Source organism: Anolis carolinensis, chromosome 2 (assembly GCF_035594765.1).
Source record: "Anolis carolinensis isolate JA03-04 chromosome 2, rAnoCar3.1.pri, whole genome shotgun sequence".
Taxonomy (NCBI): domain Eukaryota; kingdom Metazoa; phylum Chordata; class Lepidosauria; order Squamata; family Dactyloidae; genus Anolis; species Anolis carolinensis.
In genome coordinates, this window is record NC_085842.1 from 86,465,878 (window position 1) to 86,493,591 (window position 27,714).

Here is a 27,714-nt window from a genome sequence, read left to right on the forward strand (position 1 = left end):
GCTGTTTCTGGCAGATATTTAGACTTGCTGTGATGAAGCCCATCTGGTGCCTGAAACTGGCATACTCCAGGTTCTTATTTCCTACTGATCCCCACCTGTCCACATAGCCTATCAGGCAGTTTGTGGGGCCACCAAGTGTTTGTCCTTGTGAAATGGAAGCTGGATATAATAATTTAGACATGCTTTTTATTGTTGCTGTTTCTGTTCCTATATCCTGTGTACTTGCAGGTGTCAGGGATTTCTTTGTGTGCTTTCTTTCTTTTGGTAGGAGCAAACTCCTGTTGATATTATTTGAGACTTGAATTCTTAGAAGTGTTCTGATACTTTTCCAGCGGTTTCTGTAAGATATAATAAAATCCTTAGGGTTGAATGACTGTTGTAAATAGCATTTAACAGTTCTCTTTTTTCTTTTTCTGATATCAGGTAATTGGCCATAGTAACTTTGGCTCTATCAGAGCTACTACTTGTGTATATAAAGGTAAGAGTTCAGGGGAAAATAGTTCAACTATAGTATTGGTCAAAGTGGGCATATATTTGTAATCATTGGAGAGCAATGTATTAATAGTGAGAGTACATAAATCCTAAACTTTAATTTTGGACCATCATTGTTTCAGTTAATCTATAGAAAGATTTTAGCATTTAATTGTTGCCACCCAAGTAGACCTATAAACATATTACGGTTAGAGCTTTATCCCATTATATTGTTATTGCTGTTATTCCAATTTACCTGCTACGACTCATCCTGTGGAATTCTTGGCTTTGTAGTTTATAGAGGGCCAATGGCTCTCTTGCTGAGGATTCTCAGTGTCCTTCTCTAAACTGCAAATCCCAGCATTCCATATGATGTTGTCATGACAGAGGCAAATAATGGCACTATAAGAATAACAATAACAATGATAGGATCCTTAGACCTATAAATATTAATGAAAACAGCAATATGAAGGGGCAGGGAGAATGTACATATCCTTTTAGAAAGCTTCCGGGTGTTTGGGGGCTTTTGACATTTCAGCAATTTCAGCCTATAGCATTTAACCAAGGTTTTTCATATGACGCTTGTAAAGGTGTGGCAGGGAGGAATCCTTTTAAATCCCACCGCTGCCACCAATTTGCGAAGAACTGAGGCAGGGAGGAATCCTTTTAAATCCCTCCTCTGCCACCAAAATGTAAAGAGGTGAGGCAGGGAGGAATCTTTTTATCCCACCCTTGCCACCAAAATGTAAAGATGTCTCGATGATGATTTTATATAACCGCTGCCACCAATAGAGGAGATGTCAGGCAGAGGATACTTCTTTTTAAGCTTTCTTTATTTATTTCACTTTTGATGGTGACGTTGCTTAGCTTAGAATATGAGTGTGACAGAGACTTAGATGGTTTAAAGAACAAAAACAAGTTTATTTCAGGTACAAAGCTTAGTGGTTACAATTTATTTCTCAGAGTTAAACTTCCTTAATCTGTTGCAAATATAACTTATGAGGAATACACTTTCAAAATACTTGCTCCTTTCCCTTGAGCAGTCTAAACCTGATCACTTTGGATCTAACCGGGATTACTTCCCCTTACTACTCAGACTCTACAATAAATATAAACAAGTCACCCAACTTGCTTAATTTGACACAACTAGAGACCTGAGTTTTTCTGGTTTTTCCTAACTTGGAACCAGTGTCTTCCCCGTGACTAAAAAACACACACTCCCTAAAATAAGTCACTTTATTTTAGAATTGACTCAAATTCCCTCATTTGAGCCACCCTGATCCTCCACTTGAGAATCAGTCTTCACTGTAATTCCACCATTACAGACTAAAGTGGGTTTAAAACGTTCCCTCCTTTTCTCTCCAAACGGCGATTGGCTCCACCCCTGTTACTATGGTAACCTGTCTCAGAATGCTGAGCCGGTTACCTTCCCCTACATATTATCAACTCTAATACTTACCCATTTTAAACATAGCCAAACATGACTTTTAAAACAAAATCAAACAAACATGTCATCCATAAATCAAAATAAAACACACACTTCTTTACAACACTTTTGCTGCTCTGTTCTACTTTTAGGAAAATGGATCTACGAAGTTTTGATTTCTTCCCAAGGCCTCATGCAGATTGGCTGGTGCACTCTCAACTGTCGATTCAATCAAGAGGTAATATAATAACATTGTGTAGTTCTAGACTTGTTTAGTCCTAGAGCCACAGGTTTAACACCTCTGTTCCAGACTGTTAAGTTTCTAATTTCAATGGCCCTCAGTGTGCAGTACTGAGGAGATTGTCTCTTCTTCTTCTTCTTCTTCTTCTTCTTCTTCTTCTTCTTCTTCTTCTTCTTCTTCTTCTTCTTCTTCTTCTTCATTTTGTATTATGAATTTCATTATAGATATTGCATTCTGATTTAGTTGTGTGTACTGGAAGGGTCTTGTGTTGTGATCTTGTTCTTGAAAGCTTATACCTAAGGCTGGCCTAGGGAACTTAAAACTTCCTTCCACAGCACATTCTCTGCTTCTCTTGGAAACAGAACTCGATCTGATTATTACTGGAAAACCTTAATATTACAAGTGTGCATTGATGTTTGAATTTTATATTGCCCCGTGGAAGTGTTTCCCCAGCTATGGGTTCTCTGGTTTAGACTCTGTATTCTTCAATTCTTGTTGATATGAGATTTTCAATATTTTATGGAATAAGGGAAGCAGCACCATGAAAAACTTTACAAAAGCATAAAGTATATGACATGCTGAAACACTCCGCTTTTAAGATGAATGGTTTTGCTATTGTGTTGTAAATATTCTGTGCTAGTAAACTATTGGGCCATAGTAAAGTGCAGCCTAAAACTTACTCAGAATTCTTATCTTTGGGATGCTATGTAGGGGTAGGGAAATGTACTTCAAAAGACAGGCATCAAATATGCTAAATCCTTATACTTTTCCAAGCATTTTTGGTTATGGTACTTTCTTTGCTTTCATTTTCTATAGGAGGGAGTTGGAGACACTCCTGATTCATATGCCTATGATGGAAATCGAGTGCGGAAATGGAATGTGACCACCACCAACTATGGTAAAGTGAGTATCTAATTTGAATTTTTTTTTTGCCTAAATGAGTAAACTTATCATAAGGGTTTTGCATCTCTGTTTTACTTGGTTCTAGAATTTGAAACTTGGGAGGTAAACTTTATGTTAAATTAAACCATTGGTCCATCTGTTGACTTAAGGTGACCCCATTAATTTCTTAAGGTTATCTGGGGCAAGGAATACTCAGAGGTTGGTTACTAGTTCCTTCCTCTAGAATAAAGCATGCAACATAGTTGCAGGAATGCTTAGTTAAAGCACTGGCCATCCAGCCTCTGTTTAAAGACTTCCAAAGAAGGAGATACCACCACACTAGGAGGCAGCATATTCCACTTTTGAAAAGCTCTTAGCAGACAAAACATAACTAGCTCACTAAGCCGCTTTTCATAGAGCATTTTACCATTTTGCTTGTTTTCCTCTACACACCTTCTAATGTGTCACTATGCTTCTTGAATTGTGGTGCTGTGCCCAAAACTGGATACAATATTCTGACCGAAGCAAAATAAAGTAGTACTTCCCTTTATTCTTATTACACTGTTCTTCTATTGATGCAGCCTAGAATTTCATTGACCTTTCGAGCTGCCACATCACTATTGACTCATGTCCATCTTGTGATCTCCTAAGACTCTTAGATCCCTATCGTATGTACTGTTGTCAAGCCAGGTGTCACCTATGCTATATCTTGCACTTGGTGTAATATAAATGCACCATATATGTTGTAATAAACAGCAGGAGGGCATTTTGAGGATGGGGCACAGCAGGGATGAAGATAATTGGTCTTTGGAATGGAATGTTATGGAGACTGGCATTATTTTCTGGAAGGGCATTGACCTACAGTCTGCTTTACTGATTTAAGAGCAGGCTCTTTCTGACAATATCCTGCCAAAACTGAATACATACTTCACTAATCACACATGGTTTCTTTTTCTGCAGTCTTGGGCAGCAGGGGACATTGTCAGCTGTTTGATAGACTTGGATGAGGGAAGCATTTCCTTCTGCCTGTAAGTATCCTTATAAGACCAATAGAGACCAGGTTTTTGCTCATCTATTGTACACTGTCCTGTCATATCCCCAAATATATTAACTGAAATCTTAATTCAAGCTCCACCAAGAGGTGAATCATAATTCAATAAGGTCCCTTGTATCACATGTTCTACAATGTTCTGTGGAGCTCTAATTTTTATTTCTTGTTTATGAGAAATTTCTAAATGTTTTATAATGAAAATATAAAACAGCTCCTACCCACAGGAAGATAATCTAATAAATATGCAAACTAAAAAAAGAAATCATGGAAAGGATTAAGAAAGATAGTAAGTTCAAATTACTTTGTTTGAACTTATGTAAAAGCAGCAGCATCTAATCAAGATTAATATGTCTCGCTGCCTTAAGATATTCAATGGGCACTTGGTCTCTATTGGAGTTTGCTTCTGAGATCCCCATGGATACCAAAATCCATAGATGTTCAAGTCCCATTATATATAAGGGTGTCTCTTATATAAAATGGCAAAATCAATTTTTGTTTATTGAAACCTTTATATATATATCTATGAGTGATGGCATCACGGCGACCAACAAAACAACAAAACTACAGGCCCCCCCCAACCTCGAAATTTGACAGCACAACCCATCATCCACGCCTCTAGGTTGATACAACAAAAAGAAAAGAAAAATAAAGTCCTAATTAGAGGGAAAGGAATAATTGTTTTTATTCAATTGCTGCCAGTTAGAGGACTAATCTCTGCCCATTTGGTCTCCTAGCAACCAACTCAGCCCAGGGGACAGGCAGACTTAGGCCTCACTTAGGCCTCTTCCACAGATTATCTAATTTGCACTGGATTATATGGCAGTGTAGACTCAAGGCCCTTCCACATAGCTATATAACCCATTTATAATCTTATATTATCTGCTTGGTACTGGATTATCTTGACTCCACACTACCATATAATCCACTTCAGTGTGCATTTTATACAGCTGTGAAGAAGGGGCCTCATATAATCCAGTTCTAAGCAGATAATATAAGATTATCAATATACAGTAGAGTCTCACTTATCCAACATAAACAGGCCGGCAGGATAAGTGAATATGTTGGATAATAAGAAGGGATTCAGGAAAAGCCGATTAAACATCAAATTAGGTAATCGTTATATAAATTAAGCACCAAAACATCATGTTATACAACAAATTTGACAGAAAAAGTAGTTCCATGTGCAGTAATGCTATGTAGTAATTACAGTAGAGTCTCACTTATCCAACACTCGCTTATCCAACGTTCTGGATTATCCAACGCATTTTTGTAGTCAATGTTTTCAATATATTTTGGTGATATTTTGTTGCTAAATTCATAAATACAGTAATTACTACATAGCATTACTGCGTATTGAACTACTTTTTCTGCCAAATTTGTTGTCTAACATGATGTTTTGGTGCTTCATTTGTAAAATCATAACCTAATTTGATGTTTAATAGGCTTTTCCTTAATGCCTCCTTATTATCCAACATATTCGTTTATCCAACATTCTGCCAGCCCGTTTATTTTGGATAAGTGAGACTCTACTGTACTGTATTTACAAATTTACCACTAAAATATCACAATGAATTTAAAACACTGACTACAAAAACATTGATTACGAAAAGGCAGACTGCGTTGGATAATCCAGAACATTGTATAAGCGAATGTTGGATAAGTGAGATTCTACTTTAATATGAAATAATTACTGGGATAGAATAATGCAGAACAATATAATCTCTAAAACCAGGACAGTAAATAAAGAGCAACACTCTGAAAGCAGGGAAATTGGAAATTCCACAAAGGAAACAATCATGGCCGGCTAACACCTCCCAAGTAAGGATTCTTCCAGAAAGGAAGCTGAGAAGGGAGTGAAGCACTGTGTATTACCAAAGTCATTATTATTACTATCATTATTATTATTATTATTATTATTATTATTATTATTGTGTTGCGGTCAACCGTGAAAATGAATACAATCTGGCTCCAAGTATTCAAAAACACTAAAATCAGAATATATAAAAATTAATGTGGTATAATAAAACAGAACAATACAATCTCTAAAATCAGAACACTAAATAAAGAACAACACTCTGAAAACTGGGGAACTCCACACAGGAAACAATCAGGGCCAGCTAACACCTCCCAACAAAGTATTCCCATCATCAAAGTCTGGCAAATCCTGTTTTCTCAGGGCCACAGACAGTAGAAGCACATAAAATATCGCAAAGAACACCACTCTGAAAAGAAGGGAATTCCAGACAGGAAACAATCAGGGCCGGCTAACACCTCCCAAAAAATATTTACTCAGGGAGGAAACAGCCAGGCTTTAAAGCTGTAAGGCCATTACATCCTAATCATTTTCCCTAATTGCAGCATTCATACTTGCCTCCAACAGACAAAAAAAACCCAATCAGAAATATTGTATATTCACAACCTTTAGGAAATAATATCCCCTGATGGCGTAGCGTGTTAAAGCGCTGAGCTGCTGAACTTCTGGACCGAAACGCTGCAGGTTTGAATTGGGGGACCAGAGTGAGCCCTCACTGTTAGCCCCAGCTTCTGCCAACCCAGAAGTTCGAAAACACGTAAATGTGAATGCATCAATAGGTACTGCTCCGGCGGGAAGGTAACGGCGCTCCATGCAGCCCACATGACCTTGGAGGAGTCTACAGACAACGCCGGCTCTTCGGCTTAGAAATGGAGATGAGCACCTACCCCCTGAGTCAGACATGACTGGACTTAATGTCAGGGGAAAACATTTACCCTTTACCTTAACTACCACCAATTCCTCAATACTTTGTTTCCCATACCACCATACTTCGCCACAGCAATGCGTGGCCAGGCACAGCTAGTGTGTGTGTGTGTGTGTGTGTGTGTGTGTGTGTATATATATATCAAGCTGTGGATGGTTGAATCCGTGTATATAGAGGACCGACTGGTTACACTTACACATACCTCACCCAGTTTCCTTTAGCATTCAGACTGATGAAGGAGCCAGAGTATACTTCCATTCAGGCTGGAATTTCTGGAATAACAGGATAAACAGCAATTTTCCTTTTGTTTGCGAGAAGGAAACCAAGCTCTGTGCTGTTCCATGCTAATGGGTGAGACTAGCCTGGACATCGAATAATAGAATTATAGAATCATAGAATAAACAAGTTGGAAGAGACCACATGGGCTATCTAGTCCAACCTCTTTCCACCACACTCCGAGGCAGAAAGTTCCACTGCTGAACAGCTCTTCCAGTCAGGAAGATCTTCCTAATGTTCAAGTGGAATTTCCTTTCCTGTAATTTGAACCCATTGCTAGGAGTCCTAGTTTCCAGGGCAGCAGAAAACAAGCCGACATTATGTGCTATCTTAAATTTAAGAAATACAGGTTTCCGGTGGTTATTCCTCCCAGGTGCTTCTTTCATATATGTAATCTTATGGCAATATACTTCATATTTCAATATCTTTAAAAACTGAATTGGTTATTTAAAATCATTTTGATACCATTATTTTGTTGGGAAATAATAGAATCAGCTGAGACTGAGGTTACATCTACATTGTTAAATAAATGCAGTTTGACACCACTTTAACTGCCATAGTTCAATGCTATGGAATCCTGGGAGTTGTAGGTTGGTGGCAACAACTAATCCAAAATTCCAATCTTTTATGCTTGGGGAAACAGTGAAAATTGAGAACTGATCTGTAATAATTGCTTGCACAACAGTTATTGTGCAAAATGATGAGTAGTATTGGCAAATATGGTGGAACAGTTTGTTCTGCCACATATATGATTCTGCTCAGAAAGTAAAGCAATATTCTGTCACCAAGTGAGTAAATAGCTTTCTTAGAAAGAACAGAGCATTGAACAAAGTTCTAGCAATGCTAATTTATGTATTTTTGAATAAAAATTAACTGGGTGAATTCTTCACTTGGAAATCAGTTTTTTTCTTTATTTTCTTTATGTTGAGCTATGGCAGTTAAAGTGATGTCAAACTACATTGCAATGCAGAAGATAACCCATTGGGCTATGACTTCTTTTGCTTTTATGTTCTTCTGGCTTACATTCGTAAAACCTATACAATTTTAAAACCTATAAAATATAAATATTAAAATAGAATTAAATGTTACAGTTATTAAAATCTTTTAAAATCTCATTAAAATGAATAAGTAAAAAGCTGTTAAAAACAATGTTGTATCAGAGGCATACATCCTCTGTGTTTATAATGTATAAGATTTTCAGGAATTTATCTTCTTCTTTCCATTCTTCAGAAACGGTGTATCTCTAGGAACAGCTTTTGATAACATCTCGCGAGGCTCTGGGATGGCCTACTTTCCTGCCATCAGCCTGTCATTCAAGGAATCTGTTGCGTTTAACTTTGGGAGCCGTCCACTCCGATATCCTTTGACAGTACTTCTAGTTGAACTCCTGAAAGATTGTTTCAAAGAAATGCCAGTATGTTGTCGAAGGCTTTCATGACCGGAATCATGGGGTGCTGTGAGTTTTCCGAGCTGTATGACCACGTTCCAGAAGCATTCTCTCCTGACATTTCGCTCACATCTATGGCAGGCATCCTGAGAGGTGTGGGGTCTGTTGGAATTTAGGAACGCTGGGCTTATATATCTGTGGAATGTCCAGGGTGGGAGAAAGAAGTCTTGTCTGTTGGAGGCAAGTGTGAATGTTGCAGTGGATTACCTTAGCATTGAATGACTTTGCAGATACAAAGCCTGGCTTCTTCCTTAGACTCTGCAAGGTCATTAAATGCTAATAAAGGTAATCAATTGCAACATTCACACTTGCCTCAAACATACAAGAGTTCTTTCTCCCAACCTGGACTTTCCACAGATACATACTCAATTTTCCAACAGACCTCACACCTCTTAGGATGTCTGCCATAGATGTGAGCGAAATGTCAGGAGAGAATGCTTCTGGAACATAGCCATACAGCCCGGAAAACTCACAGCAACCCAAATGCCAGTATCTTAATGTACCAGGATCTTTCCCTAGGATGAGACCCATGCTACACTTTTCTATTGGTCCTGTGATTCTCGTTGACATTATAATACTTAGAAAAATGCTGCTTAAATTCTGGATGCTCATTGTAATCTTAGGTTATTTGCCTTTTAAAAGATGACAATTATTTTATGTATTTAAAGATGTTGTAATTTGATACTTGCATTTCCATTTTCAGTCAATAAGTATCAGACTTTCTAAATCAGCACATGTTTCAAGCAAGTGAAAAGTACTCTGAAACACAGATTTAAAGGCAACTTCTGCTTATGCATTAGCAACGCTGCCCCAGAGGTTTTGAATGAGGAAACTCATTCATTGTAGGACTGTGGCAGTGTGGTATGGCAGGAGGCAGCTATATGAATATCTGTCATTATAGGTGCACTTAAATGAGATGAGCACAATTGTGCCACTTAAGCCTATGGGAGACTGTGTATTAGTTTTGAAAAAGTGATTATCATGAGAAGGAAGGGTTCTAGCCTCTTTTTCTTTGGATGTTTGTTTCAGTGCATACTGTGCTTGATCTGTGGTGCAGGACATAGAAAAATATGAAATAACAGTGAATGTGGTAGGCTCTCTGGAAGCTTGGATTGAAAGATGAAAGCAAAGCTTGTGAAAGTAGCTCAGTGAATGAAATACATATTATTTATACAATTATATGGTTTTCCCTTAATAATTTCAAACCTATCAGGTGGAGGGATACCGGCCCTTACAAGATAAACCAGCCACAGACCTAGTAAAAGCCCACAAGCTGTTGGGATACCTGAAAAATGTTATTAATATTGGAATAGATATTTCGGTAAGATCGCATTTTCATTATTAAATGTATTGAGTTTTGGCCTGGCCAAAGTGGATTCAACATGGGATTTACTAAATTATGAGTGTTTTGCTGTATTATGTGCTTATTAACTGCTCTTCAGCCAAAATATTGAACTGGGAGATTTTCTTACAACATTAAAATATAAGCCTAATAAAACCCTAACCCAGTGTAAAATGAAATAGTTTAAACCCAGGTTACATATAAGAGTTTCTGCCTGTTGCTGAAAAGAGAAAAAGGACTGGGGACATGTCAAGGTAATTTTTAGGGAAAGAGCCTCTGGTATATACAATACAGTAGAGCCCCGCTCATCCGAGTCGAACAGGTGGGCGCGATCTCGGATAACGGAAATCTAGGATAATAGGGGGCGCCTATAATACAAGCGCGGGGAAGGTACCTCGAGGGAGGGAGGCAGGCTCTGGAGGAAGTTCTAATGGCGGATTTCTTCTCCCCACGCCTTCCTTTTCACCTTTGAGGAGCGCAAAGGCTCCCACCAGCTCCATTAGAACTTCCTCCGGAGCCTGCCTCCCTCCCTCGAGACACCTTCCCTGCGGCCCTGGCAAGCCCCTGCGCCTCGGATGATACAGACGCTCAGATAAGCGGAGCACGGATAAGCGAGGCTCTACTGTATTTGGAAATACAGTGTTCCCTCACTTATTGCTGGGGTTAGGTTCCAGGACCACCAGCAATAAGTGAAAATCCACGAAGTAGGGACACTATATTTATTTTAATATTTATACATTATTTTAGTAGTTATACACTATTTTAAGTCTTTATCAACCAATTGTGTGTTGATAAATCGCCTCCTTCTCCTCCCATTGCCGCTTGGGCTCCTTTTCTCTCCATTTGGCTTCTCCTTCTCCCTTCCTTAGGCTGTAAATTGTAATTTTTTATTATTTATAATAGTCTTTTAGAGTTTATTGAAAAACAGTGAATCCGCGAAAATTGAACTGTGAAGTAGTGAGAGAACACTGTATTCACTGTTCTGGAGACTGGCGATCCTGTTGATGTCCTGGCTGATCGCTATAATAGTGAGCTAGCAAGGGCACTGGACACGATCGCTCCCGAACGTCCCCTCTCGCTGCGTAGAGCCACGTCAACTCCTTGGTTCACTGAGGAGCTGGCCGTGATGAAATGTGCGAGGAGGGGACTAGAGTGCATCTGGAGGAAATCTCAGGATGTGTCCGACCAAGCACGGGCTAAAGCCGCTATTAAGGCTTACTCCGTGGCTCTGCGAGCAGCCAGGAAAGCTTTCACGACTGCCCGCATAGCGTCTGCGGCCAATAGGCCATCGGAGTTGTTCCGAGTTGTTGGGGAGCTCCTGCGGCCCCCTGAGACCCAGGAGCTTCCCGATGACTTGGCAACTCGGTGCAGCGAGTTCGCGCACCATTTCGCAGGCAAAGTTGCTCAGATACGTCATGAGTTGGACTCCAGCTTGACTGTTGTTTCAGCGGAGGTAACCGAGGCACCTGTCGGTTCGATCTTATGGGATTCTTTTCGGCTTGTTCTTCCTGATGACGTGGAGGGGATTCTTGGGTCTGTGAGGGCGACCACTTGCGCTCTAGATCCTTGTCCCTCTTGGCTGGTTAAACTGGCCAAAGATGGGTTGTTGGAGTGGTTTGTGCCTCCTTGGGTCAAGGGTCATTTCCATCCTGTTTTAAGCAAGCGGTGGTAAAACCGCTACTAAAAAAGTCCTTGTTAGACCCATCGGTTTGTGACAATTATAGACCAATCTCCAACCTCCCATTTTTGGGCAAGGTTCTGGAGCGGGTGGTTGTCACGCAGCTCCAGGGGTTTCTCGATGACACCGATTTTCTGGACTGCTCGCAGTCTGGCTTCAGGCCTGGGCACAGTACCGAGACGGCTTTGGTCGCCTTGGTGGATGACCTCCGCAGGGAACTGGACAGGGGGAGTGTGACCCTGTTGGTTCTCCTGGATATCTCAGCAGCTTTCGATACCATTGACCATGGTATCCTTCTGGGGCGGCTCTCTGGGATGGGGCTCGGTAGCACGGTTTTGCAGTGGCTCCAGTCCTTCCTGGAGGGCCGCTCCCAGATGGTGAAGCTGGGGGACACCTGCTCGGACCCCTGGCCATTGACCGCAGGGGTCTATCTTATCCCCCATGCTATTTAACATCTACATGAAACCGCTGGGAGAGGTCATCCGGAGTTTTGGAGGGAGTTGCCATCTCTACGCAGATGACACGCAAATCCACTACTCGTTTCCATCTGACTCCAAGGAAGCCCCTCGGGTGCTGAACCAGTGCCTGGCCGCTGTGGCGGACTGGATGAGGAGGAACAAGCTGAGAATCAATCCCGACAAGACAGAGGCCCTCCTGGTCAGTCGTACGTCGGATCGGGGTATTGGGTGGCAACCTGTGCTGGACGGGGTTGCACTCCCCCTGAAATCACAGGTCCGCAGTTTGGGGGTCCTCCTGGATTCAGCGTTGACGCTTGAAGCACAGGTGTCGGCGGTGGCCGGGAGGGCCTTTGCACAACTCAAACTTGTGCGCCAACTGCGACCATACCTCGTGAAGTCTGATTTGACCACGGTGGTCCATGCCTTAGTTACCTCTAGACTGGACTACTGTAATGCGCTCTACGTGGGGCTTCCCTTGAAGATGGCCCGGAAATTACAATTGGTCCAACGCTCGGCGGCCAGATTAATAACGGGGGCAAGTTACAGGGAGAGATCCACTCCCTTGTTTAAGGAGCTCCACTGGCTCCCATTCATCTTCCGGTCCCAGTTCAAGGTGCTGTGATGACCCATGGGCCTTGTAGTCCTGCTCAGGACATTGTAATTTCTGATGAAGATGAAAACTTGGGTTTTTTACCTTCCCAGTCTGAACTGGATTCCTCTCAGCCAGATCTTTCCCAGGCAGATCTGGGAACCTTGCACCTGCAGGAAAGTTGTCTCCCAGAAGTATGTCAAACAAGCCCAGAGTCTACTTCTCCCGTGTTCTTGCGCCGGGAGTTTTGTAAACAACAGAGAAGTTTGGAATCAGCTTCGCGCAGGAGTGCGAGGATTGCAGCTAAGAATGTGGCCAATTAAGACTGCTTCTCGTGAGAATCTTTGGGGAGTCTCACATCTGGTCTCAGAGTTTAGCTTTCGGTTCTGTTTCCCAGAGAACTGCTTCGGCGGGAAAGTTAGACTCTATTTAGGTGTTTTGCCCGCGTAGTAACTTCGCGGAGTCAATTCGTCAGCCTACGGAGCGAGTTGTGTCTGGACAGCGCGCTCCGATTCAAGCCTCGCTCCTGCTCAAGCCTTGCCTTGCTATCCAGCCTTCGCCTTGCTTCCCAGCCTTTGTTTATCTACGGACCTTGCCTTGTTTCCCAGGATCAATCCTTGCCTTGTTTCACGGATTTTACCAAGTTATTCCACGGACCTTGTTCTTGTTCTTAGTTACCCTGTTCCACGTTCAAGCCTTGTTTCAAGTATCAAGTTATTTCCTAGCCACGCTCAAGTTTCATGGACTAAAGGACCTTGTCATCTCCCCTCACTTTGCTTGGCAAAGTGAGTGTTTCGGTTATTGGATTACAACTTTGGACCTTAATATTTCTTATTTGACATTGCTTTTTTGGACTAATTCTGACCTTTCCTGAAAGGTCTAATTCTGGACTATTTTCTACACTTGTTTTTATTAACTTTATATATTCCTTCAATAAAGATATTAGATAGATTCTGGCCTCTGTGTATGGTTATTGGTGCTCTGCAGCCTGGGTCGTGACAGTTTGACTCCGCCACCCTAAGCACCAATTAACCTCGGCCAGAATGTCTACCGGAGTCGTACCTGGGCCGAGCGGCCAGCCGATTACCTACACCATCGACAAGGAAGAGGTGGACCGAATCCGTGATAAGCTCAATGCACAGGATGGAGAAATAAGGGGTTTGAAGGAACGCGGAGCTCGTCTCCCGGCCATGGCGTTGCCAACCAAGTTTACTGGAGAAGCTTCTAAGGTTCATGTCTTCCGTCGCCAATGTCAAGCTTATCTAGAGGCCCGTGCTGCCGAGTTTCCCCAAGAAGACATCAAAGTGGCATGGGTTTACAGTCTTCTAGACGGGCCAGCGGCCAGCTGGGCGACGGCCCTGTTCGACCAAACCTCTCCACACCTAAGATCAGCACAACACTTCTTGGACCACCTCAAGGAGACTTGGGGAATCGAGGACAATTTGGAGGCAGCCGGTCACAAACTCCGTCGTCTTTTCCAAGGAGACAGACCTATGTCTCAGTATATAGCCGAGTTCCGAGTGCTGGCCCACAACACCGGCTGGAACGATGTAGCCCTCAGGGGACAATTCCGGGAGGGTCTCAACATTGAAATGCTGGAAGAAATCTCCAAGGTGGATCCTCCCCAGACCCTTGAGGCACTCATTGATCAATGTCTACGGGCTGAAGTCATGATTGCCAACAGGAAACAGTGGGTTCGAGGCCAGGGCAGTAGAGCCGGGGCAAAACCCCCCGCTCCCGCCAGCGTTCAGCCACGTCCGGTGTGGAGACCCCCACCGCCAACCCCATACCCCAGAGGAGGCGAGGAGGTGCCGATGCAGTTGGGCAATGTGCGTCCCAGACTAGATGCCGCCGAGAAGGCCCGTCGTCAACGCTTAAACCTCTGCTGGTACTGCGGGAACGGGGGCCACTTCGCCAGAGAGTGCCCAGCCAAAGGGAAGCCTGCCGCCCGTCTTGCGGCGGCGTCCTCCACGGAGACGAAGGCCTCTGAGCCGACTGGCACACAGCCGGCGGGGGAAGCCAACGACCGGGTGTAGAGAGGCTCGCCAACCCGGTCAAAAAATCCATCCAAGAGCCGCCAACCGGGGTCCTGTTCCTTCTCGTGGTCACATTATGGTCAGCAAAAAGGGGACCCGTCATGATCCACGCCATGATAGACTCTGGAGCTACCAACAATTTCATCGATAGAGAGTATGCCGACTCTCTGGGATTACAATATCATGATTTCAAGAATGCCCGTGTGGTGCAAGCCATAGACGGCCGTCCCCTCAAGACGGGCCCCGTAAGTCAGTGGTCGGAACCCACCAGGATGTGGATAAGGGAACATATGGAAGAGATTTCCTTCTTTGTTACCGAGGTTCCCCATTTTCCTGTGATTTTGGGAATTCCATGGCTGACTCTCCACGACCCTAACATCTCCTGGTCCAACAGAGAACTGCAGTTTGCTTCACCGTACTGCCAAAACCATTGCCTCGTAGCCAAGGTATGCCATGCCACAGACACCGAGCCCATCATCACCTTGCCAAAGAAGTACTCCGAGTATTGGGATGTATTCAATGAGAAAGAAGCCGAAAAATTACCCCCACATAGACCTTATGACTGTGCCATTGACTTGGTGGAGGGGGCCCCGATTCCGCGAGGGCATCTCTACTCCCTGACTGAACCAGAGCAAGAAGCTCTCAGGGAATTCCTAGAGACAAACCTTCGCAAGGGATTCATCAGACCCTCTCAATCCCCAGCCGCCTCCCCAGTGATGTTTGTGAAGAAGAAGTCAGGGGAACTACGCTTGGTGGTGGACTACAGAGCATTGAACAATATCACCAAGCGGAACAGCTATCCCCTGCCCTTAATCTCGGATCTACTGGATCGGCTTCGAGGAGCCAAGGTTTACACCAAGCTGGATCTTCGGGGGGCTTACAACTTAGTTCGCATCAGGGAAGGGGACGAGTGGAAGACCGCCTTCCAGACCAAATTCGGATTATTCGAGTCCCGAGTTATGAATTTCGGTTTATGCGGAGCTCCCGCAACGTTCCAGCATTTTGTCAATGACATTTTTCAGGACTATCTAGACAGGTTCTTGATAATCTACCTGGACGATTTTTTGGTGTTTTCTAGATCACAATCAGAACATGAGAACCACGTCAAAATGGTGTTACAACGATTGCGGGATCATGGACTTTATGCCAAGCTGGAAAAATGCGCCTTTGATCTACAAGAGGTAGATTTCCTTGGTTACCGCATCTCGCCTCTAGGGCTTTCCATGGATCCAGCCAAGGTTTCAGCAGTATTGGAATGGCGGGCGCCAACTAACAAGAAAGAGGTGCAGCGTTTCTTGGGGTTCGCGAACTATTACCGCAAGTTCATTCCAGATTTTGCCCGCTGGTCCGACCCCATCACTAGCTGCATCCGTGGAAAGCAGCCTTTCCGCTGGACTGATCAAGCAGAGAAAGGGTTCCAGCAACTAAAGAAACTATTCACCTCCCAGCCAATTCTACAGCACCCAAATCCTGGAACCCCTTTTGTTGTGCAAGCGGACGCCTCTGATGTGGCAATTGGGGCTGTACTCTTACAACCGGTGGGAGATCACCTCCATCCCTGTGCCTTTTACTCTCGTCAACTAACCACACCAGAGAGAAATTACACCATTTGGGAAAAAGAACTACTGGCCATAAAGGCAGCCTTTGAAACTTGGAGACATTGGCTAGAAGGGGCCAAATTTCCCATTGAAGTCCACACTGATCATCGTAATCTAGAACATCTAAGAACTGCCCGCAAACTAAATCAGAGGCAGCAACGTTGGGCTTTATTCTTTGAACGTTTCAACTTCCAGATCCATTATGTGACCCCAGCCCAAACCAAGCAAGCAGACGCCCTGTCACGTAAACCGGAATACGCTGCAGGACGCAAGGAGACCTTTGAATCCCAACTGCTACAACCCGAGAACTTTGCCACGCTCACGGTGGGGAACACCAAATCCATTCCCATTGGTTCAACTTCCCCTACTCCAGGACCCATCTGTGCTCAAGAAATCAGGGCTAGTCAGCAAGCAGATGCCTGGGCGCAGGACCAACTTCGCCAAGGTCTGCATTTTCCCTTTTCGCTTAAAGATGGGCTGCTCTGCTATAGAAATCATGTTTATATCCCACCCGGACCGGGCAGGGAAAAAGCGCTTCGTCTGTGTCATGACTGCAAACCAGCAGGACACTTCGGACTATTTAAAACTATGCATTTGATCCTAAGGGATTTTTGGTGGCCCAAGATCCGCAAGGATGTGGAAAAATATGTCAACACCTGCCCTGTATGCCAGCGCTCCAAGATACGAAGGGAGAAGCCCTCAGGGCTTTTACACCCCCTTCCTACCCCATCTCGCCCATGGGAAATAATTTCCGCGGATTTCATCACTGACCTACCACCTTCCTGTGGATTCACCACGATCCTAGTGGTGGTGGACCTTTTCACCAAGTTAGCCCATTTCATTCCCTGCGAAGGCCTCCCCACGGCCAAAGAAACTGCGGATCTATTTCTTCAACATGTTTTCAGACTACATGGATTGCCCAAGAGTTTAGTCACAGACCGTGGATCTCAATTCACCTCTCGTTTTTGGAAGGCACTACAAAAACTATTGGGCATAGACTCTCGCTTATCTTCAGCTCATCATCCCCAAACAGATGGGCAAACGGAGCGCACCAATGCCACTTTGGAGCAGTATCTTCGCTGTTATGTAAACTATCAACAGGACAATTGGGCTTCTCTGTTACCACTGTCTGAGTTTGCCTACAACAATGGAGTTCAAGCTTCTACAAAAGAAACGCCGTTCTTTGCAAACTACGGCTTCCATCCACGTTTCTTCCCCCCTGTCATTGAAACTTCAGAAGTTCCCGCAGCAGAGGATTGGCTGCAGGAACTCACAGCGGTGCAACAACTTTTGCTCCAGCAACTGGACCAAGCCAAGGAGGACTATAAACGCCACGCTGACAAACATCGCCAGCCGGGCCCCGAAATCAAGGTAGGAGATCGGGTTTTCCTGTCCACTCGCTTTTTGCCCTCCCACCGCCCTTGCCGGAAGTTAGATGCCCGTTTCATTGGCCCCTATCCAGTGGTGGCGCAATTAAACCCCGTGACTTTCAAACTCCAACTTCCGCGTTCAATGCGCATTCACCCAGTGTTTCACCGTTCCCTGCTCCTTCCGGCGGATGGTGTGCGACCTGATACAGACCAACCGGCCCCCCCTCCTGTTTTGATGGATGGGGAGGAGGAGTTCGAGGTTGAGGACATTTTGGATTCTCGCTTTCACCGCCGCCGCCTACAATATCTCATTGACTGGGTGGGTTTTGGCCCTGAGGAACGCTCTTGGGAAGACGCCTCCACAGTCCATGCTCCTGATCTAACCCGTCGCTTTCATCAGACCTATCCCACCAAACCGCGACCTCGCGCCTCGGGGAGAGGGCCCCAGTTTGGGAGGGGCCTTGAGGAGGGGGATAGTGTGATGACCCATGGGCCTTGTAGTCCTGCTCAGGACATTGTAATTTCTGATGAAGATGAAAACTTGGGTTTTTTACCTTCCCAGTCTGAACTGGATTCCTCTCAGCCAGATCTTTCCCAGGCAGATCTGGGAACCTTGCACCTGCAGGAAAGTTGTCTCCCAGAAGTATGTCAAACAAGCCCAGAGTCTACTTCTCCCGTGTTCTTGCGCCGGGAGTTTTGTAAACAACAGAGAAGTTTGGAATCAGCTTCGCGCAGGAGTGCGAGGATTGCAGCTAAGAATGTGGCCAATTAAGACTGCTTCTCGTGAGAATCTTTGGGGAGTCTCACATCTGGTCTCAGAGTTTAGCTTTCGGTTCTGTTTCCCAGAGAACTGCTTCGGCGGGAAAGTTAGACTCTATTTAGGTGTTTTGCCCGCGTAGTAACTTCGCGGAGTCAATTCGTCAGCCTACGGAGCGAGTTGTGTCTGGACAGCGCGCTCCGATTCAAGCCTCGCTCCTGCTCAAGCCTTGCCTTGCTATCCAGCCTTCGCCTTGCTTCCCAGCCTTTGTTTATCTACGGACCTTGCCTTGTTTCCCAGGATCAATCCTTGCCTTGTTTCACGGATTTTACCAAGTTATTCCACGGACCTTGTTCTTGTTCTTAGTTACCCTGTTCCACGTTCAAGCCTTGTTTCAAGTATCAAGTTATTTCCTAGCCACGCTCAAGTTTCATGGACTAAAGGACCTTGTCATCTCCCCTCACTTTGCTTGGCAAAGTGAGTGTTTCGGTTATTGGATTACAACTTTGGACCTTAATATTTCTTATTTGACATTGCTTTTTTGGACTAATTCTGACCTTTCCTGAAAGGTCTAATTCTGGACTATTTTCTACACTTGTTTTTATTAACTTTATATATTCCTTCAATAAAGATATTAGATAGATTCTGGCCTCTGTGTATGGTTATTGGTGCTCTGCAGCCTGGGTCGTGACAGGTGCAGACCATCATCTATAAAGCCCTAAACGGTTTGGGACCCACCTACCTCCGTGACCGTATCTCCTTCCATAAACCTGCCCGATCTTTACGATCATCTGGGGAGGCCCTTTTATCACCACTGTCTTTATCCCAGGCCCGCCTTGTGAGTACAAGGGAGAGGGCCTTTTCTGCTGTGGCCCCCCAATTGTGGAACTCACTACCTACTGAAATTAGGCAAGCTCCCACGCTGTTAGCTTTTAGGAAAGACTTGAAAACATGGCTCTTCCGCTGTGCCTTCGGTGAGTAATTTCTGTTAAATATTTCTGTGTTACTCCCACCCCGAACATCTATCCTCTAGATTACCCCACTTCCATATGTCCCTGCCCGCAGTGGAGTACCCCTCTGTCCCTCTCACTCCAGGTTTTATCTTTGTGTTCATGCGGCCTGCCCTTGTTTTATTGTTTTTTGATTTATTGATGTAATGCCTATTATCATTTATTGTATTTTTTAAAGGTGCTATGATATGTTGTTTTTATATTTTATTATATTGTATTGCTCTGGGCATGGCCCCATGTTAGCTGCCCCGAGTCCCCGTTGGGGAGATGGTGGCGGGGTATAAATAAAGTTTTTTTTAAATTATTATTATTATTATTATTATTATTATTATTATTCCCCATTGAGTTCAGCATAATGAGGGGAAGGTAATCCTTCTTCCATGTCCTCCAAACATGTAACCTGCAGATGTTGGTTTTGTGGACATGGTAAAATTGGGGCAGTGGGAGAAGAACATCCCATCATATCAGCGTGACATTGGCTTTAATCATTCGTGTACAAATCAGAAATCAAAATTGGTGAAATAGGCCTCTCTGGATCCCAATAATGCAAACTGAAAAGTATTTGCATTGGTGTTCAAGATGTGAATTGCTAAGATGGAAGGGAATGGATAGAAACCAAGGAACAGACTAAAAGTCATGGGGCATACCTGACTGCTTCCAAACCCTATATGTTCAAACAAGATGCTATGACATCATTACACGGAATGTTGTTCTCCTCCTCTTGCACAAACCTGAGCTAATTAATCAAGAGAGGATAGAAAAGTGATAAGTAAGATGAAGTCACACAGCATAGTAGTTTAACTGAATGTCAGCAGCAGCCCTGTAATATTTAGCTCATGGATGGAGCTCCAGGCCCTCAAGATATTGATGAACTATTACTCCCTAGTCAGGAAGAATGTGAAGCTGTAGAAAGTATTAGTGGGGTTGATACCTTTCTGTAGAACTAAGGCATATTGCGAGAGTAGAGGTCTGCCCAAGGGCTATCACTAATGTAAGCAAAAATGTACTGAAGTGAAATTAGAGTCTGCTTAAAAATGTTGTGTAACATGCATTTCATTTTTTTTAGGAAGGGAAGCTGGTGGAGAGGGACTCTTCCACTTGGCAACTCCACGGAGAACCAACAGTACTCATCACCCTGGCACACATTTTTAACAATTTTGCACCCCTTATGGTGAGTTTCTTTAGCTTTTACCTCAAATGTTTTGCAGTGGTAGTATCTTATCCCTGCAATAATGTGAGATGTAAATAATTAATTCTGTGATTTCAGAAGAGTCTGTGCTTGTCTTCTGTCACTGAATTCTCAGCAGCTGAGACAGGGAACATAGGAAGCAGCTTTATACAGATCATTGGTCTACTCCCCTGTTTAAGGAGCTCCACTGGCTGCCGATTATTTTCCAGTCCCAATTCAAGGTGCAGGTTCATACCTATAAAACCCTAAATGGTTTGGGACCCGGCTACCTTCGTGACCGTATTTCCCCCTATGAACCTGCACGATCTCTTCGTTCATCCGGAGAGGCCTTTCTCTCGCTCCCGCCACCATCGCTGGCTCGGTTGGTGGGGATGAGGGAGCGGGCCTTCTAAGTAGTTGCCCCCTGGATCTGGAACTCCCTCCCGGGGGAGATCCGGCAGGCCCCCATCCTTGCTTCTTTTAAAAAGCAGCTAAAAACTTGGCTTTTTCGCTGCGCATTTGAATAACTGAGTCCCCATGACCAAAAGTCAGATTAATACATCTTCTTTCGCACAGGTCCCTCTTCTCATAACAAATTGGCCGGCCGTCTCCCACCCCTTCGGTCCAGAAACGTTTACACTTTGTCCTTTGGCCCCAAAGCACTTTAGAACTGTATTATTGCACCTTAGTTTAAGTGGCCCCTCCATGCCATCCCCTCCACCAACCTGGTGGTCCATTTTATTCTACTTTATTTTTAACTGATTTATGTTAATTGAGTTTTATGGTTTAATGTATTGTTTTGTTTAAAATAACTGTTTTGTATAAATGCTGTTTTTACTGTGTTTTTATTGCAATATGTTTTAACTGATCTACTTGTTCTGTATCTTTGGGCCTGTGTCCCGTGTAGCCGCCCCGAGTCCCTGCTGGGAGATGGTAGCGGGGTATAAAAATAAAGTTACTTACTTACTTACTTACTTTCTAGTCCAGTGTGGTCTATACCGATTGGCAATGCCTCTACAGGTTTTCAGACAGGAATCTTCCCCAGATTTGTCTGAATATGCCCGGAATGGCAACTGGTGCTTTTAATGTGAAAAGTCTATGTTCTCCTGCAGAACTGTGGCCCTTACAATCTGTGTCTGAATTATAGGAAACAAGGGGGCAGAATCTCCCTTATCATCTGTGCTAGTCTTTCTGATTTGGAGGAGTGTGTTTTCAGAAGGCTGTATTGCAGCATGATTCAGTGAGAATTTCTGCATCTAGGCTTTGGGCTATCATTAATCTCTTCCCCCATAATAGGAGCACCATAACCTATCAGCTTTTTCTGGTCAAAGAAAAGCCAGCTTTTAAAGCTTATTCTCCTTGTTTTGATTTGGTTTCTGTTGCTATTTGAATACGTATAACAAAGAGATGTAACTTGCTTCATTTGTCAGGCTCTTGCCTGTACATGAATTCTACCTACTTGTGAGTCTGTGCAGGCATCTCAAGACATATAGCAGGAAATGTGAGTGTGTTTCCTAATAGGGGTGCTTCTTAAGAACCAAACACACCTGAAAGGAAAATTTGATTGAGAAACAACGCAGGTAAGAATACACCTGTTCCCTAGGTCAGTGGTTCTCAACCTGTGGGTCCCCAGGTGTTTTGGCCTACAACTCCCAGAAATCCCAGCCAATTAACTAGTTGTTAGGATTTCTGGGAGCTGAAGGCCAAAACATCCAGGGACCCACAGGTTGATAACCACTGCCCTAGGTGAATACCAGAAGGAAAATTGTGTAGCTAAAGATGCATCACAAGAACTGTTTTGGTTGTATCATGACTGATCCTGATTTTTTTGTGCTGCAGTGTGATTATAAAATTACTCTTAAATGTGCTGATTTTTTTTTTCCAGTGCAAAGTGTACTTGGTTGAAGATGTGCTTATGAATTTCCTACTCAGCATCCTGGAAGGGGGAGGTGCTGTTGAAGCACACCCACTTATTCAGCAGTTATTGGATCTCATGTGGCTTCTTATGGAGGTCAGTCTTTGGAGTATTCTGATTCTCATAAACCCCCTCCTTTGTTTTATAGTTACATTTTTATTTATTCATTCTAGCCACTTCAATTCTCCATGAGGGATAATTGACTCCAATGTTCAAGCTTACGGTTTTTCTTCCATTTAGGATTATGAAGTGCACGAATGCCTCAAGCAGCTGCTGATGTCCCTACTCAGGGCCTACCGTTTCTCTCCCATTGTTCCTGATCTAGGCTTACAAGTAAGTCTTAGTTTTGTGACACTACAGTAAGCTCAAGAGTAAAGGCTGTACTTTTGGGGAAGTTGCAAAAATGTTGCAAAGTGTTCTAGGTATGTTGTCTTGAAAACTAATTCACTGAATATTCCTGCTTGCCTCAATTGTCCCTTCTGTTCTTCATCCAGATTCACTACCTCCGTCTTACTATTGCTATCCTGAAGCACGAGAAATCCAGGAAATATCTGCTCCATAATGTTCTGTATCCTTTTTTTCTACCTTTTTTTTTCTTCAAAGTTCACAAAATTTCGTGATGTTGTGAGTGTTCCTAGACTGCCAAGAGTTTAAGGCAGGGGTCCCCAAACTAAGGCCCGGGGGCCGGATGTGGCCCTCCAAGGTCATTTACCTGGCCCCCGCCCTCAGTTTTATAATATAATATTTTTATATCATTTTAAATAGTATAGTATATTGTATATACATATAATATTGATAATAATATTATGTTATACAATATAATACTCATAATAATACCATATAATAATATTATTTATATGTTATATATTACACTAGCTGTGCCCAGCCACGCGTTGCTGTGGCGTTGGTGAGAAATTGTTGAGGTAGTGGTGGTATTGAATGTCTGTTGTATGATTGTCTTTATGTTTAGTATGCACACTGAAGTGGATTATATGGCAGTGTGGAGTCAAGATAATCCAGTTCAAAGCAGATAATATAAGATTCTAAATGGGTTATATAGCTGTGTGGAAGGGCCTTGAGTCTACACTGCCATATAATCCAGTTAAAATCTGATAATCTGTGGAAGAGGCCTAAGTGAGGCCTAACTGTGCCTGTCCCCTGGGCTGAGTAGGTTGCTAGGAGACCAAGTGGGCGGAGCTTAGCCTTCAAACTGGCAGTAATTGGATAAAAACTATTATTCCTCTCCCTGTAATTAGGACTTTATTTTTCTTTTCTTTTTGTTGTATCAACCTAGAGCCGTGAATGATGGGTTGTGTTGTCAAATTTCGAGGTTGGGGGGCCTGTAGTTTTGTTGTTTTGTCCGCTGCCCTGATGCCATCACTCTTTTATATATATAGATATATTACAGTATAGTGGTATAGTTCAATATAGTAATATATAATGCTAATATTGTGCTGTGCTAATAATATGATATATTATATGTACATACAGCTGCTCTGAGTCCCCTTTGGGGTGAGAAGGGCGGGATATAAATGTAGTAAATAAATGTAGTAAATGAATAAATAAATAATTTTAGACTTAAGCTCGCCCAAAGTCTGAAATGACTTGAAGGAACACAACAATAACAATCCTAATTAACTTGACTATCTCATTGGCCAGAAGCAGGCCCACACTTCCCATTGAAATCCTGATAGGTTTGTGTTGGTTACAATTGTTTTCATTTTTAAATATTGTATTGTTCTTTCATTGTTTTTGTTGTTTTGCACTACAAATAAGACACGTGCAATGTGCATAGGAATTTATTCGGTTTTTTTAAAATGATAATTTGGCCCCTCAACAGTCTCAAGGATTGTGGACCGGCCCTCTGCTTTAAAAGTTTGGGGACCCCTGGTTTAAGGCATAAGCTCTGTAGAATTATCACACTTTAGAAAAAAGTTGTGATTTCACTCAAAATTATCTGAAACCTGGTGCCTTGATAGTTGCCATTTCTAGATGGAATCTTAATCTCGCTTTACTTGCAAATGCACTTCAGATGTCCCTCTCAGAATTAACTTTTGCAAGACAGCATATGTATATGTGTGTGTGTTTTAATTGGTAGCATTTTCACTGTGGAATCAATGAAAAGGTCAAGACTACACTAGTTGTGCTGCTATGGGATCCGACTTTCCATACATGCACAATCTGTTTTCATCTAAGGGGATAATTCGCCTCCCATTATCGTTTCTGGCACTGTACACATTTTGCCTAACTGATAAATGTCTTGTTATGAAGTAGAAATGAAACAAAATGCTTAACACTAAAAAGCTGGAAGAGAGATGTTGAATGGACTGGAAACCAATTTCTGTAAAGGATGGTTGGGGAAGCTGGGAAGTTCAGCCTCAAGTAAGGACAATTTAGAGATTTTATGAAAAACTCGTTCAAATATGAGAACCTCCTTCAGCTATTTGAAACATGGTCCTGCATTAGGTAGAACAAACATGTTTTCTTCTCTTCCAAAATGTAGGATCCGAACCAGTAGATTCAAATTTCAAGAAAAACTATTTTAGCTAAACATTACAAATAAATTTCTGATGGTAAGAATGGTCAGACAGCGTAACAGACTGCCTTGGAAGATGTGGACTTTCTCGCTGGAAATTTGAACGAGAATGACTCTTGCAGTCCCTTTCAAGTCTGCAGTTCTATGATTTTAACATATGTCTAGAAAAATAATCATCCCATTCCTTTCCAGTTTTTCATAACTCATACCATGTGAAAGGGTGTGATTTCTAGCTCATCAGAATGCATTAACACAAACTGAACACAACAGTTGATTTGGAAACATACAGTCTTGTCTCAACACAGTGGGAGGATAGCTGCCTCACTGCTCGCTTTGACTGGAGCTGCTGAAAATTAGCAAAAACTTGCTAATATGTATCTCATGACTATTTACTTGATGTCTAGCTTTCCATAGATACCTTATTATCCCTGCACCTCCTAAGCACTTCCAAGTTGGCCTGTTATGGGGAAGCCTAAGTGTTCACAAGTTTGTACATGTGGAGTTAACTCTGTTTTGCAGAGTTGCTCATATATACACCTGTCAGCTCTCTTAACTCATTCTAGATTTGATGTGTTGCGCTCAGTTGTGTTTTTTTACATAAAGAGCCCTTTGCGTGTGGAGGAGGCTGGTTTACAAGAACTGATTCCCACTACCTGGTGGCCAAATCGCTTCAACAAAGAGGTAAATAATATTGTGCATGCAACTTGTGGATTTACAGGATATTATAGCATAACTGCTGTGACATATCTTTTGTCTAGGTATATTCCTCACAGAATAAATTGTGGAAATGCCCATTTGTTGCGCCCCTTTCTAATCAGCTGTGTTGGCCTTTATGAATGCTTTCCAGCCTAGTGAACCCATCTTTTTTTCCTGCTAACAAATCGATTATCATCTGTAAAATCAGGGCAAAGAGACAAAAGAAGTAAAGGAAGAGAGTGCTGAGGAAAGACTGAGGAGGAGAGCATATGAGAGAGGCTGCCAGCGACTCAAGAAACGCATTGAAGGTATGGGAGTGGGATTATGGAATCCAGCATCTTACTGGCAGTGCAGAAAATGCATTATCACCCTATTAGTCAGTATATCTGTACTTATATGTACTGAAGTGAGGTGCTCTCCAGAGTGTGGAGCAGTGGTTCTCAAGCTGGGGTCCCCAGATGTTTTTGGCTTACAATTCCTAGAAACCCCAGCCAGTTTATCAGCTGTTAGGATTTCTGGGAGTTGAAGGCCAAAAACATCTGAGGACCCCAGATTGAGAACCATTGGTGTGGAGGAAAAGGTATTAACCACTAACTGGGCATTGCCATATTATCATTGACTTGGACACTTCCAAATACAAATAGGCCCTAGTTTGGGGCTTCTTAAAGTTTTTTCACTTGCAACCCCTTTCAGCCTGATAAATTTTTCACAGCCCCGGGAATATAGGTATGTTGTTTATTTGTTCAGTCACTTCTGACTCTTTGTGACCTCGTGGACCAGCCCATGCCAGAGCTCCCTGTCAAAACGTTTATTATAATAAATCAGCATTTACAAGGCTTGAGAAACAGACTGATTTTCCTCTATATGAAGTACAGCTGAAGCATCTTCTGCACAGTCCACTGTAAACAGCAAACACTGAAATGTCTAAACCAGCCACTAGGTGACTTTCAGAAGACTTATTTTTGGCAATTTTTTGTGAACCCTAACATTGACGCCGCCCTGAGTCCCTTCGGGTGAGAAGGGCAGGATAGAAATGTTGGAAATAAATAAATAAATTGAGCTGTGTGGACTGTGTGGACCATAACAAACTGTGGCATGTGCTTGGTGGTATGGGGATACCAAGTCACCTTGCCTGTCTTCTGAGAAATCTGTACAAAGACCAAGTAGCCACAGTAAGAACAGACCACGGAACAACAGACTGGTTCAAGATTGGTAAAGGAGTGTGGCAGGGCTGTATACTATCGCCCTACCTATTCAACTTGTACGCAGAACATATCATGCAACGTGCGGGTCTTGATGAATCCAAGGCTGGAGTTAAAATTACTGGAAGAAACATTAATAACCTTAGGTATGCAGATGATACCACTCTGATGGCTGAAAGTGAGGAAGAGCTGAGGAGCCTTATCACCAAGGTGAAAGAAGAAAGTGCAAAAGCCGGGCTGCAGTTAAACATCAAGAAAACCAAAATCATGGCAACCAGACCGATTGACAACTGGCAAATAGAGGGAAAAAACGTGGAGGCAGTGACAGACTTTATATTTCTAGGTGCGAAGATCACTGCAGATGCAGACTGCAGCCAGGAAATCAGAAGACGTCTACTTCTTGGGAGGAGAGCAATGGCCAACCTCAATAAAATACTGAAAAGCAGAGACATGTGATGACTTATGGGCCATGTAGTCCCGTTCCTAGTACTGTTGTGGCAGATGAAGAGGAAAACTTGGGTTTCCCACCGTTTCTGCCAGATTTGGAGCCCTTGCAGCTGCAGGATGTTTGCCCACAAGAAGTCAGACAAACAAGCCTTGAGGAGAAATCTCCCACATTTTCGCGCCGCCTTTATTATAATCAAGATAGACACGCGCGGGAGGCGACTCGCCGAAGCGCCCGGATAGCTGCCAGACAATTAGAAGATTAAGTCTACTTCCCTTGGGAAAGTTTAAGGAGTCCTGCATCTGGACAGTTTAGGTTTCGGTTCTTGTTCCCCAGAGAAAGTCTGCTTTGGCGGGAAAACAAGATCCTATATAGATGCTTG

The 27,714-nt window shown here is 43.2% G+C and overlaps 1 protein-coding gene across 1 annotated transcript in view; it reads left to right on the top strand.

The window, feature by feature from the left end:
- Window positions 1–27,714, top strand: part of rnf123 (ring finger protein 123) — a 148,991-nt gene that overhangs the window by 16,365 nt on the left and 104,912 nt on the right. Inside the window, exons 6-17 of the mRNA XM_062970118.1 lie at window positions 424–478; window positions 2,050–2,135; window positions 2,955–3,041; window positions 3,981–4,048; window positions 8,316–8,454; window positions 9,752–9,853; window positions 20,437–20,541; window positions 22,424–22,549; window positions 22,694–22,786; window positions 22,948–23,021; window positions 25,553–25,670; window positions 25,894–25,993. Of these exons, the coding sequence (XP_062826188.1) occupies window positions 424–478; window positions 2,050–2,135; window positions 2,955–3,041; window positions 3,981–4,048; window positions 8,316–8,454; window positions 9,752–9,853; window positions 20,437–20,541; window positions 22,424–22,549; window positions 22,694–22,786; window positions 22,948–23,021; window positions 25,553–25,670; window positions 25,894–25,993 (1,153 nt within the window). The remainder of the gene's footprint in view (window positions 1–423; window positions 479–2,049; window positions 2,136–2,954; window positions 3,042–3,980; window positions 4,049–8,315; window positions 8,455–9,751; window positions 9,854–20,436; window positions 20,542–22,423; window positions 22,550–22,693; window positions 22,787–22,947; window positions 23,022–25,552; window positions 25,671–25,893; window positions 25,994–27,714) is intronic.